Raw genomic sequence first — 14423 nt, forward strand, 5'->3', positions numbered from 1 at the left:
AAAAAAATTGAAATAAGATGAAGAAAACACCCCTAGAAATCTTAGAGAAAAGAAGTTGCTCATCTGGTCTTGAGAACACTTATATTTCTTAAGGATAGGAGAATGGACAAACTAACCTTACCTTTCCCCTCACCAAAATGGGAGATGGTGAACCACAGATCACATCTACCAAGCCCTTATCTCCCAACCCCTATTTTTATCTTTGATCATATCCACCAATGGATTTGGCAGGGAGATTTAAAGGGGCATAAGATTGAAGATGGCGATATGGATAACAGAGGCCATGGCTAAAGTTGAACTCTACATAGCGTAGTATGATAGTATAAATCACCCTTCTCTTCCCTTACCCAACTTGGGAGAGAGAGGGTGCTTGTCCAAAGATATCACCACCCTTACCCAAAGCACAAGTGAAATGGTCTCTTCAAGATCTAAGACTGTACAAAAGCTGTAAAGTTCCCTTACCTCCTGCTGCCAATTTTCTCCTCTTATTATCAACTCTTCTCTTGTTCTCCTTTTATATCTTCTCTAATAGAGAGGTCACTGCTGCTTTACTTCACCTTCCCAAAAGCAGACCAGGACAGGTCCTTGACCTCAGAATTAGATACTTCTGCACAGAGTAGGTCATTCTAAGGGCCATACCTATTACCTATGGGGGAGCTTCCATCCCTCCAGGATATGAGAATCCCTAATTCCTTTGCTTCTGTCCTCAAATTATTAAGCTCCAGAAAACAGGTACTTGTCCATCCTTCCCCAGGATGGGAATATTTACAGATGTCTTTGCAATAATCAACCCTTAAACTCTGGAGAAATGAAGCTGTATGATTAATCCAAAACTAATTTTGTTTTGAGGTTTGGAATGTGTTTCTGTTTATGAATGTTTATATAAGCGTAGCCTGGTATTCTGGAAATTCACTCCATTTCTAATCGAAAGATGAAGCCCCATAATGAAAACTCAAAGAGGAGATGGAATGCTGTAGGTCTTTCCTATTGACCTCCTTGCTGATTCTCAGCTTTTTACTCCACACTCGGGACAGATGGTATCATAAGTCATATAGACATATATATGTATGTGTGTATGTATACACACACATACATTTGTGTGTGTATACATACACACACATATATCTTAATGAGCTATTTCCTTCCTTTCCAAGCTTGCTGCCTGTATGGATCATACCTTCCCCAGGAATGGAGAAAAGGATGAAGGACTTAGGTTTCAAAGGCCTTTTCAATAGCTGGGCTCAAGTATAGGGAGGGAACCTCAAACTCTCTTTCCTCCCATAGGGCTATAGTTGGAGCGAAGTCATTTGGGAAAGTGAAAGCAACAAAGGAGTAGAATGTTCAAGGAGGAGGAAGGAGAATTGCCTGGGCTAAATGGTAAGATGGATAACCAGGAGCTAGATAATGCAAGTGCATCAAAAACCCTCTAGGAGAGTTACCTCTGGGCTTCAGTCCAGTTTCTAATACTCCCCCCTCCTCCCACCCCCCACATTGACTCAGGCTCTGCCTTCTTCAAGTGGTTTCAAGAGCCCACCAAATTACCCACACTTCCCTGGGGCCTCTTCCATTCCAATTACCTAGCCAGGGTTGAGGGAATATAGGGGAAGAGGCTAACATTTGAGTTGAATAGAGAAAACATTGGGAGCTCAGCTTGGAAAGAAGAGAAACAGATAAATATACATTTTTGACATGTTTTCATTGGCCACTCTTAAGCCAAAACCCTTTGGTTTTTCCATTTAAAAAAAAAATCCAACCAATCAGATTATTTTCAGATTTAGATCCCCTAGGATCTCTGGATTTTTTCCTCTCCTTTAGCCCAGATGATTGCCAGCTGGATTTGTTTATAGACACCTATATCTTTAAGAAATCTTCCTAGAGAGCTTTCCTCATGAACAACTTCAAAGGAAGTTAACTTTTAGATGGAGAAGTTTGGAATTCATCAGATGTCTCCAATATGCGACCCACCTCAAGCACCTACCTTGAATTGTAAATGAGTAACCTGTATATTTGGAGTCAGGGCCTACTTCATAAGTAGAACTCTGTCCTTACATAGGAGAGGTTGGGTGAATGTCATCCCACAGACCCATCCATAAGAGTGTTGATGGCGCATAGCTGATGAGCATGTAGCTCGTTAACATGAACAGGATTAATGAACAGTGACCACCAAAAAGGAGCATGGTGCATTCTGGGAAATAATCTATGGGAAATAGACCAGAGGCTCCACAGCTGCTTCTCCCCTCCAAAAAGAATATGATGAGTCCTGCTTTTAATTTCTTCTGGAGGGGTGGGGGATTGGGCAGGGTCTAAGCCTACTCCTTCAGCTTCTATTCTCTTTGGTTAGAAGGGTGGAGACTGAGGGACAGGTCCCAGGAAGAGAGATTGGAACACTTAGGGGCCTAGGGATGGGATGGGGAATGAGGTTACTGTTTAGAAATCTACCACCCAAAGGAACATATGTTCTCCCCTGGTGGTGATTTCTAGGTATTAATCTCTCTTCCTAATCACCCCTCCCACAAGGATTAATCCGGGGCACCTGGCTCCCACCAACAGGGTGGTCAACAAAAGTTTGATGTTCAAGGCACTGAAAGTGGACTAAATGTTCTGGCCGAGCCAGAAGAAACAAACAAAAGACACTTTAACAGAAAAACCCATCTGAGGATATCCCTGGCAGTTCCTACCCTTCAAGAAAAGGTCTTCCTAACCAATCTTTCCCAGGTTATGGCAACTCAGCCTGTGAGTCAGAACACTTTTCAGGTTCCACTGCCTGAATAAATAAATATTCAAAGTGCTTGGAGACTGGAAGTGTGATGGAGAATGCCCATTTCTGGGTGAGAAGCAGAGGCCACTCTTGCCCATCTGGGCTTCTGCCTTCTCCCTCTCTTCTTTACTGGAGCTTACATTTGAGAGGGCACTTTTTTTTTTTTTGAGATAGTTTCACTGTTGTTTGTTTTTTGTTTCCTGAAATTTATGAAAAAAGCCTACTGGCTCTTAGTTGCCCTCCACACTACCTTGGTCTGTCCCTCTGCACCCCTTTCCTACCCAGAGACAAAGACAAAGTACGGCATAACTAGGGAGAGATGAGGCTGATGGTGATGGTGGTGAGGTGGGTGGTAGCGGGAAGATAGAGAGGTCGGGGCTCCCTCTGGTGCCAATTCTAGGTACTGCACCAAAGCACATTTATCCCCTTTGCTGGTGAATTGAGACCGGAGTCTCTGGTGTTTCCTCTATTGTCCCTTGAATTATTGATTGCTCTGCCAGGCCAGGGATTTGCTGGTGGGAACAGGCCTAAGCATCACTTTAAACCCATGTACCCTATTACTCCTAGACGATTGCTTTTTCCATCATACTGTGCTGTCTTTCTAAAGGAGGGAACAGGGCTGGACGAGGAGATAATGGGGAAATCTAGTTCCCCATAGAGGGGATGGGACATAGAAGCAGCAGCTGTGGCCAGCTGCAGGAATATTTAGTTTTTGTTGAACTTGACTGTATTTGGACTTGCAACTAGGGTCACCCTTGAACTAGGATTTGAGTTTCTTTGTCCAGACTCCATATAGGGATAGGGCAAATTCAGGGTGTGAGGGCAAATGGCAGAGGGCCCAACCAGGGGCTCCTGACCTGAGTCACATTATTGGTGGTATGCCTGTCCTTCCCTACTAAGGACTCTCATAGCCCACAGCCTGGCCACTCCTGTTCAGCATCCCCCTTCCTCCAAAGCAAGATCCCCACTTCAAGGGAGACAAGGGAGACAAGAGGGGGAGCAGAAAGACAGAGACAGAGACATACACCAAGAACAAAACGTAACTCTCTGTCGCTCCCCCAGCCCCTACTCTCCCTGCCTCCATGCTGGGGGGTGGGGGGAGATGAAGGAGTAGGGAGTGGGACAGACCAGAAGAGACAAATCTCCCCATGGAGAGAAAGCAGAATAGTCCCAAGTGTTGAGAGTATGAAGCACCATCCTTGGGATAGGGGGTGTTTCAGACACGTATTCTTCCCCCTCAACAGCAGTAGGAGGAGAGCTGGGGCAGGGGTTGAGGGTGAGGCGAAGATAGGTTGAAGACAGAAGCAAACAGCAATGCCCCTGAATATCAGGGAACAGTCAAGAGAGCCTTCTCCTCTGCCCCGCAGAGACACCCACCCCAGGCTCCCTACACATGAGTCTGCATCCTCTGCTGGAACCTCTGGCCATAGTCTGAGTGCTGGGATGTATAGGAGAAGCGAGTAGCTGTGGCATACTTGCCTATGGGGTCATAAGCCTCATAGGGGGTCCGCTCCAAACCTGGGGGAGGGGGCTGAGGGTAGCCAAGCCGGTAAGTAGGGTAGTTGGATGCCCCAGGGAAGGGATGGGGGCCGAATTTCTCATAGTTCTCATAGGAGAGCTGATTGGCTTGCTCACCACCACCTGGGGGTGGAGCGCCAGGGGTGGGGGGTTCAGGGCCATAGTCAGGGGCAGGGCCCCTGGTGTAGGTGCTGAGTTGGGCATAGCCGCTGGCATGAGAGAGACGGGAGGAGGGGCGGGCATCAAAGCGGGCAGGGCCTGGAGCACGGTAGTCAGCGTAGAGGACAGCTCGGGAAGAGGGGCGGTCTTCATGTGCGCGGACATTGTAGTAGCCATTGGTGGGGTCCTAGAACATGGGAAGGGAGAAAAGAAACAGAAACAGTTAGAGAGAAACTTTCCCCTAAGTCTTGGGATCCAATCCCTATGGCCTGGCTAGGCCTCTCCCGACACTTCTGCCATATCTCGGTCATGTTCCTAGTGCCTACTCTTCTCTGACTCTGACCTATTCCATATCTCCCCTCAGAGCTCCAACTAGGGCAATATGGTTAGGGCTTTGTCCCAGGGTGCCAAAATGTAGAAGATGCTAAGGATGCTTATATTCCTTTAGCAGTATGGAAATAGCTTAGCTTAGAATTGAGTTAGCAAAAATAACTAGTTAAAATAAAAAGCTCCCAGATGGTTTACACTTTTTGCCCCTGGCTGATGTGACCACTGGAGTGGTTTCAATGTGTCCCTTTTTCCCATCCATCCACCCCATCCCCCTACTTCAAATGAACTTGTCTTTAAAAGTTAATTTTGGGTCACTTCCCACACAGCTTCCCCTAGGCACAAAAACTGATAGCTACAGATCTGCCTCATATCCCTCATTCCACCACCTCCCCATCCCCACCGCCCTGACCCTGCCGATTCCGGGACTCCCACTCCAGACCTTCATCTCATACTCTTCTCTAGTGTCGTCGCAGCGAAGGTCCTGTTTCAGATCCACATCATCCTTAAATGACTATGGGGACAGGAGAGTAGATGGTAGTAAGAGGTTAAGTAGTCAAAGGCAAAGGGCCATGCCACCTTCTGCTAAAGAAGTGGGGGCAAGTGCCCAACATGGGAAGTCAGGAGACCTGGTCCTTGGTCTGCTCCTAATTCACAGTATGACCCTGGGCAAATCACCTCCCTGCCCTAAGACTTTAGTTTCCTTACCTGTAAAATGAAGGTGTTTGATTAGATAGGTCCTAAGATCTTTCTGACTTTAAAAAGCTACAATTCTAAATAAGTCATAGGGTAAGGGAGGGATGTCCCCCAGGGTACAAATGGAGCGTATGTGTGGCAGCCTGAAGGTAGCCTGCCTTATCTGCCCTTTCCCAGGGAAAAACCTGCCCTTTCTAGGAACTCTGTCCAGGGCAGAATTTCCCTGGCATGGTAGTTTCAAAACACAAAGGCTAGGCTCAGGTAAAAGAGTAGCTAGTAGGAGAAATGGTTGAGGGAATTGTGCCCTGGGCCCCTCACCGAATAGATGGCCTTCATAACTCTGGTGGCAGTAGACACACTGGCAGTGTCATCTTCCCGGTCAGGGTGGAGGGTGAGTGGCTCCCGGTTCACTGTTTCCACCTTGATGTCTAGCTTTCTCAGAGTCACATCTTTTCGGCCTAGGGTTAAAGGGAAGGTAGACCAGCATGAGCTGAAATCAGTCTGTGGCATCTTCTGCTAAGGATATCAGTTCTTTTCCCTCCTCACTCCCACTCCCAGGAAGGGGTGTTGTAGGATCCCTGTTTTGTCAGGAGGCAATGGGGTGGTGCAAGAGGGGGAAGGAATCCTGGCAAGGAGGTTTCAGAGCAAGGGTGGACGGGAGGACCCCCAGTGAACCTAGAAACCATACTCACTTCCTTTGCGGCGCCTGTAGAGGAAGAAGACAAGGGCAGTGAAGAAGAGGATGAGGAGGACTCCTGCACCGATTGTAGCCCCAGCAATGATGCCCACAGGAAGAACTTCTGTGGAGGCAGAGCAGGGAGTACATGCCGGGGTAAGAGTCAAGGGTTAAGTTTGGGGCGAAGGTTTCTTTTGGGATTGGGGCCAAGGCTTGGGGAGAGGGTTCAGTTTGGGGGTGAGGCTAAGGGTTATCTTTATAGTGAGTGTTCAGTCTGGCATCAGAATTGAGGTTAAATTTGGGGTCACAGTTCAATTTAGAGTAGAATTTAGGATTCAATCTGGGCTTAAGCAAATTTTAGGAAATACCACAAGTAGCTTTCAAATTATGTTTATGTTTAAATTTAAAACTGGCGTTGGGTTTTCAGAGGTGTCAAACTTGTGGCCTGCCCCTGCAAATCAAGCAAAACTCCCAGGTGTGGTCCAAACCAAATTAAATGTAATTGGGAAATGTTTAACAAAATGAATAAAAATTCAATGCAATGTAAATAATGTTAATTTGTGGTTTTCTAAGTCAATATTCAGTATGCTGTGCAGGAATCCGTTTCTATCTCAGTTTGACACTACTGGTTTATATTAAGGTTTAACATTAGGATTAGTTTTAGGGGGAAAGTAAAGGTTGGGACTGGGTTTAGGACTGGGCTAAAACCTGAACTGGGCTTTGGTGTGGTTTTAAGATTAGGGTTAGAGTTGAAACTAAGTGAGATTTAGTGCTAGAGTTAGACTGACTCTCAAAAAGGATACAATAAAACTGTACTAATACCTAGTGTGTGCAGAGTGCTGTCCTAGGTGCTGATGAGGACACAAGGTTTAGATGAGCTACATTGCCTGCCCCTATGGAGCTTACAGTCTATCAAGAGACTTAGTTACTAGAGTATAGTGGAACGTAAGTTTTCTGGGGAAAGGAACCACTTCATTTTTGTCAGTCACAGCCTCTCAATAGGGGATCAAAAATGTTTAATAGTTAAAGGAACAAGGAATGTTTAGCCTGGAGAAAAGACTTAGAGGGTATATAACAGGTACCTTCAAGTATCTGAAGGACTTTCATGTGGAATAAGAATTAGAGTCTGCCTCAAAGGCAGAACTAGGACTAACATGTGGAACGTGTAGAGGCAGATTTTAGTTCAATATAAGTAAAAACTTCCTAACAATTAGACCTTTTCACCTATGAGGTGAAATTTCTTGAGGCCTAGTCCAGAGCTGCTCTCAGGGCCTACTGTTTGTTGATTAAGCTGAGTTGGCCTGGAGGTGTCTACACTTCACTAAGGTCAAACCTCAGCCCCTGGAGACTCTGTCTTTTCTGAGGTCCTCTCAAGTTATTGTAGGAGGACAACTGCTTTGCCTCTTTATTTTTCTCTATGTTCATTTTGTGGCAATTTTCTGTTTGTGGAGGAAATCTGGAGAGCCTGGAAATTTCTGACCTACTTTGCCATCTTCCCAGAATGCCCCAACCACACCTTCATATTAATTTCTAGGCCTGGATTGGTCAGCTTATCCCGTTCCGGCTCCTCATCTGCTGGAAAGTCTAGATCACTGTTCTTTAGGCCAGCCACATATCTGTTTGTCTATCCACTCCTTTCCTACGCAGACATTAAGCATCTATGTAGTAAGCACTCAATAAATGCATTTAGCTTGACTGACCCCCCAACCAATACCCATGGGTCTAACCTCCTGTGGGCCATTAGCCCATAGCTACAGCTTCTCATCAGGTTTGAGAATAGATCTAGAAACTTTATCTCCCTTATTCTTCCTCTTCCTCGGAATTGCATTTCATTTCAGATCTTGTCCAAGATTCCTTTTATTCCAAAAGCCTCCCCTGATGCATCCCTCCTCATTACACATGCTGGAACTTTCTTGCACAGGCATTTTTAAATGCCCTTGTCAGTGTGTCCCTTCATGTGATCTCAAGTGACTTTCCAAGTGAGGTATGTTATTCTCTCTATGACAATGGGAGCTCCTGGGGTCAGAGACCAAGTCTTCTTCATCAGGTTGTAAGCTTCCCTTAAGTAAGGACCCTTTCTATTTATCCCATGACATTAAAGAGAGGACTGCCACCAGAACAGAGAGGGGCCTTGAGTTTGTGCTATATGAAGGCAGGTTGGAAGACCTGGGGACCTTTCACGTAGAGAAGAGTAACCCCATGGAGGCCAGATAGCAGTCTTCAAATGTCTCAAGGACTGTAATACAAGAGAGGGATTAGATTGGCTTTGTCGGGTCCAGAGAGCAGAAAGAACTAGGAGCAGTGGGTGGAAGTTGCCAAGAGGCAGATTTTTCAGCTTGATGTAAAGAAAAATTTATTAACAATTAATTATCCCGAAGTAGTGTGAACTGCCTTGGGAAATAGCAAGTTCCTCCTCATTGGACATCTTGGAGCAATAATGAATATCTTTGAATGATACCATCCATTGGAGGCTGGATGACCTTTGGTGGGGTATGTAGAGAAAGGAATTTGGGACATGTTGGGCTACATGGCCAATGACATCTCTTGTGGCATTGTAAGTCTGTGATTTTGCTACTGGGAGATCTTGGAGGGCAAAGATGGGGTCTTTTTATTCAACCAATCAATAATTAATATATATTTATTAGGCACCTATTGTATGCTAGGTACTGTGCTAAGCACTTTTCCCCTCAGAAGCTTGCCTCGCTACTCATCCTGATTCTAAATATATAGTGCAGGGTTCTAACCAATTATTTTCATCTTTCTCCAAAGAGTTAATTACTATTTATTTTTGTTCTTCCAAAATACCAGCATTCTCATTTCATCCTGAGATAAGGTATATAGGACATTCCCCAGTCTGGATCTTCCCCATACCCTCCTCACACTGGCACTAATCATTTTGTCCCTCCTGTTGCAGCTCAGGAAAGAAGAGGATAGTGACTGAATCCTGCTATGTGTCCTGCTTCTGGAGTGAAATGCCTGTGTCCTGCCAACACCTCTCCACCCTCCCCTCCCTAGCCTTCCCCTTCTCTTCCTACCTTTCTCCTCCAATGTGATGATGGCTGTGCCTGGCCCAAAGCTATTCCAGGCTGTGCAGTTGTAGTGGGTCTGAAAATCAGCCTCCATGACATTATTGATGGTCAGGGTGGAAAGTACCCCACTGCCCGAGTTGGTCCTCTCCACAGTGTACCTCTCCAGAGTCCCCACCTCCAGGAAGTTCTCCTTCCAGGCCCAAGCCTAGGAAAGTGAGGAAGACAGAAGTCAAGAAGCAGTAAGAGGTGTGTACCCCTAAGCTTTTCTGCTTCATATCACTGTCCCCTGAATCCCCATTCTATTTGAGAGTTACAATATTTAACCCCAATTCAAATGCAATGTAATTCTCCAACTAACCATAAACCCAACACTGATCATAAAATGAATCTCAGCCTTACACTTTGCATTATTGTTGTTTAGTTATTTTAAATTGTGTCTGACTCTTTGTGACCCCATTTGGGGTTTTCTTGGCAGATACTGGAGTGGTTTGCCATTTTCTTCTATAGCTCATTTTACAGATGAGGAAACTAAGGCCAACAGGATTAAGTGACTTGCCTAGGGTCCCCCAGCAAGTGTGTCTGAGTAAATGTCTGAGGCTGATTTGAAGTCAGGTCTCCCTGACTCCAGGCCTGAGCACTGCCCCACCTAGCTGCCCCACTCAGTATTAACCCTTACCACAAACAAGTAACAACCTTCACTATAGTAACCTTAGTCTCAACCTAACATTAACCTAGTCAATTAAACCTAACTTTAACCTCAACCCAAAATTAACCTTAGGGCCAATTAACCACAACTTCAAACATAGCCTTAACCTAACTCCAACCCTAATCTTAACTATATAATTAACCTTACCCCTAATTTCTACTTTAACCTTCAACTTAAAAATTTAAACAATCTAGACTAAGCTGACCTTTAAACCAATCTGTAGATTACTAGACCAGGTCAGTCCAAGAGCATTAGCCTCCAATACCACCACACTTGTGTCTCCTGGCTGGGAGGTCTAGTCCAGAATCACCTCCTCCACTCCCTGGGAGACCAGGAGCGGGGGGTTATGTTAGCTGCTGGGATCTGGCTCTTTTCCAGGGATAAATCCTCCCGGATGTGCAAAGGAACATCCCCCTGGGAGCCGATCATTCCTGCAGCCCAAGCTGCCGTGGTGATGAAGTGTCCCTGTGCAGCCCTGGAGTTAGCCAAATGGTCATTAAGTGTGATGAGGGGTTTGACGGTTAATGGTCACGGAAGGCATTAATGGCTCAGAGTGAGGGGGAGGGGCATGGGGAAAGCAGAAGAGGGCTAGTTGAGGTGGAGAACAGAGTAGGAAGAAAAGCAGGAGAGGAGGTAAAAAGGGGCAAGAGGGAAAAAAGGAAAAAGGGACAAGAGAAGAAGAGGAAAAAATGGAAGAAGGAATGGAAAATATTAGGGTGAAAACTTAATAAGAAAAGAAAAAGAGTTAAAACAGGAAGGGTAGAAAGGGACAGAGAAGAAGAAATTGGGGAAGGGAAAGAGTGGCAGAAAGATGAGGAATAGATTGATGCTGAGATGAGCAGTCTCCCCAGTACTCACAATTCGGTCAGGGGGTGGTGTGCTCCCAATGAAACATTCCACCTTGCCACCATCCCCACGAACAGCATATTGCACAGCCTCGCTGGAGATGATGGGGGGCCCTAGGAGACAGAGAGACCAGGACAAAGCGATGCATCTGCACTCCTTGGGCCTCAGCCCCCAGGTTCTCCCCCCACACTTCTTACCCAGCACTCAGCTCACCATTTACAAACAGTGCCACTTCTCTCTCAGCCACACCAATCCGAGGCACAATGGCCCTGCAGGTGTAGATGCCCGCATCTGCCTGGGTTACTGACTTCAGGTAAAGCTGGTTACTGTTGCTTAAGACCTGGTCAGAGAGAGCAACCTCAGCAGTGGAACCAGGATGCCTTCTTTCCTTAAGCAATTCAAGGCTCCACATAACATCAGAGAGAAAGTAGGAAAGGGAACTGGTGAATCCCAGAGCTGGAATGAGGCTCTAGAGACTACAAGCCCCACCCTCACCCCCAGTTTAGTTCTGGGAGAGGGCACAATTGTCTTTCTTTTGGTTGGGATAAATTCCTAGCCTCCTGAAGTTGCCCACACCTGGGTTTCCTGACTCAATCAGGCAAGAGGCTCTTCCTTCTATCTGACTAAAATCTCCCTTGCTGCAATTTAGGTTCAATCTCTCAAATATGACTTTTTTTCCTTCTCTGAGGTAAAGCACACCAATTATTTTAATCTTCCCCCAAAGAAACAATTAGTATTCATTTTTGTTCTTCCAAGACACTGGCATCTTCATCATCCTGAGATGAGGTACCCAGGACATGCCCCAGTCCAGACCTTCCCCATACCCTTCTCGCACCAGCACTAATCATTTTGTTCCTCCTGTTGCCTTTGACTGGGACCAGCTACTCTCTGGGGTTCTTTCTCATGCTCCACACAATATTTCAAAAATAGCTGACACTTACATAGTTCAAATTTTTCAAAGCACTTTATATCTATCAACTCATGTGATGCTCAAAACAACCCTATGAAATAGGTATTACTATTATCTCCATTTGTATTTGAGTTTGCCCATTGTCACACAGCTAGTAAGTGTCTGAGGCAGGATTCTAATTCAGGATTTCCAGATTCCAAGTCTAGCATGCTATCCACTACGTAAAACTGCCCATCCTGGTCCAAAGCTTAAGACGTGTGACAGGGAGTCTGTACTCTAACATCCTCACCCTGAGCGTGCCTGTATAGCCTGAAAGGGGTATTACCATATTGGAGTCCTTCTTGGTCCAGGTGAGGGTGAGAGGAGGATTGCCAGCCCACACGCATGTGATGGTCACGTCAGAGCCGATGTCTGTGGTTGTGGGTTTGGGGTCAACCACGATCCGGGGGGCAACTGAAGTGGAAAGGAGGGGCTTGTTAGGGTCCCAATCTCATCAGGGTGCACCTTCCCAAACCAACTATCTTGACTTCTCTTCTACTCACTCTCCTACCATGATTCTATTGTTTTTCAGCTTCCCTTAAATCTTTCCTCAGTCCCTTCTTCTCTCAAATAGCCTGGACCCAGTAGGGGAGAAGAGAGAGGTGAGGGAAGGAGTCAGAAAGGAGATAGAGTTGCGTTTCTTTCTCCTTCTCTTCTTCCTTCTTCTAAGGCCATCTCTATTCAGGAAGTGATTTCAAATCACACCCAAGAGCCACTAGCCTTCAGGCTTCCTGGCTGTCCTAACATGGCCCACTCCCATGTTCCCAAGCCATTGATACTTACAGTGGACATCCACCAGTGTGCTGACATTGGTGCTGCCTACATCATTGTGCACCTCGCAGGACACAGGCTCCGTAAAAAAGGAGTAATCAACCTTTGTCTCATAGCGACTCTCATGAGCATCTTCAATTAGAATCCCACCCTTGGCCCACCTGAGGGACAAGAGAAAAGGGAGATCTGATTCCTTTATACCATACCCTCCTGGCAGCCTGATTGTTCATAGATATCCCCGCCTGCTCATGTCTCTATCCCCAGGTCCCCACCCCATCTCCTCCTCTCTCTCTTACCCCCTTATCCTTTTTTGCCACTATCCCTTTAAAACATGTTGATCTCCCCAGTGTCACCTGTATTCTACCTCTCTCCCTGAACCCACTTCCCTCTCACTCAGTGCCCACCTCAGCCCCTCTCCCTTTTTCATCACCTGTAGCCTTGGATTTCAGGGTTAGCTGTGGCCTGGCAGGTGAAGACAACTCGTTCCCCTTCCTGCACAGTCTGGGGTTGGATGGACAGGGTCACAGTAGGTGGGTCTACATAACAGAGGGAAGGAAGGAAGTCAGGACTAGTCAAATCTGAAAGAAAGCCTTCCTGTCCTTCTCCCCACTTCCCCCATTTCCTGCCTCCCCCAACACTCAGACAGACACACAGGGCAGGAAAATCAGGAACCTAGGTTCAAAATTTATCAATGGCATTGAATAAATTACTTTCCTTACCCCTATGCCCAAGGGATTGTTGGCCTCATGACTTTTAGGGGATTGAAAATAAAGATAGAGCCTTAAAAGTCCATGAGGAGAAAATCTATAAATTCAGAAGCAGAAAGAACCTTAAGGGTATCTAGTCTAACATAACACACATACACACACACACACATGCATACACACACACACACACATTTAACTGATGAAGCCTCCATTTTACAGATGAAGAAACTGAGGCCTAGGAATATTAAATAAATCATCTAAGGGGAGGGACTGTGTCTTCTATAAATAAGACATCTCTCCTGGCTCTTAGTACACATGCTAAAGACAGTAAATGCTCAATAAAATGTTCATTGTGGGTGGAATGAATATGATGAAGCAGAAGGGACCCTGGATTTGGAGTTAGAAGACCTGGGTTCAAATCCCAACTCTGCTACCTGGGTTACCCTAGGCAAGGTATTTGAGTTGAGTTGAATTAACATCTCTGGGCCTCATTTTTCTAGTCCATAAAATGGACTTGACTAGAAGATTTCCAAAGTGCCTTACAATTCTAAATTCCATGATTCAGTAGAAAGTGCAGGATTCTGAACTGATACTTCTGTGGGTACCATTACACATAGCTGTCAGTAGGCGGCGATGTTGCTTCAATCAGAAGCATGGCCACTCCTCAGAGCAAGAGTAACCTTCCAGTTCCTATTGCTATCCCCCACCTTGGAATTCAGGGCTGACCATTTTTCCAAACTGGCCCAAAACATTGCCCTTCTTTCTTTATCCTCAAAGGGGAATGGTAAAGGTGGAACGGATCTCCGCCAGAGGTAGGGAGATTCCCTCACTGGAATTTTTCAAGCACAGATGGTTGACCACTTGCCAGGGATGCTGCCGAGTTTATCTGCTTGGGTAGAGGCTGGACTTGGTGGCCTCTGTGGTCACTCATTGCAGGACTTTGCCCAGCCTGCTGAGGAGGAATGATTTTATAGGGTCGTGCTTCTCCTGCCCCACTTGTTATTTTCCCAAATCATGTGCTTTTGGAGATAAATGGAAGATAGGTCATCAAACCCCTCATTGTACAGGTGAAGGGAAGTGATTTGTTTGTCCAAGGTCACACAGATAATAATAACAACAACAATAACAAGGAAGAACAAGAAGAAGAAAAAGAGGAGGAGGAGGAGGAGAAAAAGGAGGAGGAGGAGGAGGAAGAATAGAAAAAGAAGGAGGAGAAAAAGGAGGAAGAGGAGAAGACTAAGTTAAAATTTATATAGAACTTTAAGATTTGCAAAGTGCTTT

The 14423-nt window shown here is 45.8% G+C and overlaps 1 protein-coding gene across 2 annotated transcripts in view; it reads right to left on the minus strand.

Moving 5' to 3' along the window:
• Positions 1-6: 6 nt before the first annotated feature.
• Positions 7-14423, minus strand: part of KIRREL1 (kirre like nephrin family adhesion molecule 1) — a 163202-nt gene continuing 148785 nt past the window's right edge. The window contains exons 6-15 of one of the 2 annotated variants that reach the window (XM_027871506.1): positions 12866-12971; positions 12448-12596; positions 11951-12078; positions 10929-11055; positions 10728-10828; positions 9170-9368; positions 6151-6258; positions 5777-5916; positions 5205-5276; positions 7-4622 (exon numbers count right to left, since the gene is read on the minus strand). In XM_027871506.1, coding sequence (XP_027727307.1) covers positions 4146-4622; positions 5205-5276; positions 5777-5916; positions 6151-6258; positions 9170-9368; positions 10728-10828; positions 10929-11055; positions 11951-12078; positions 12448-12596; positions 12866-12971 — 1607 coding nt within the window. In that variant the 3' untranslated portion in view covers positions 7-4145. Of the gene's footprint in view, positions 4623-5174; positions 5277-5776; positions 5917-6150; positions 6259-9169; positions 9369-10727; positions 10829-10928; positions 11056-11950; positions 12079-12447; positions 12597-12865; positions 12972-14423 lie in introns of both variants that reach the window. The other variant, XM_027871505.1, reaches the window with a different exon arrangement.

The sequence above is a fragment of the Vombatus ursinus genome, unplaced genomic scaffold, assembly GCF_900497805.2.
Source record: "Vombatus ursinus unplaced genomic scaffold, bare-nosed wombat genome assembly UNPS02014798.1, whole genome shotgun sequence".
NCBI classification, from domain to species: domain Eukaryota; kingdom Metazoa; phylum Chordata; class Mammalia; order Diprotodontia; family Vombatidae; genus Vombatus; species Vombatus ursinus.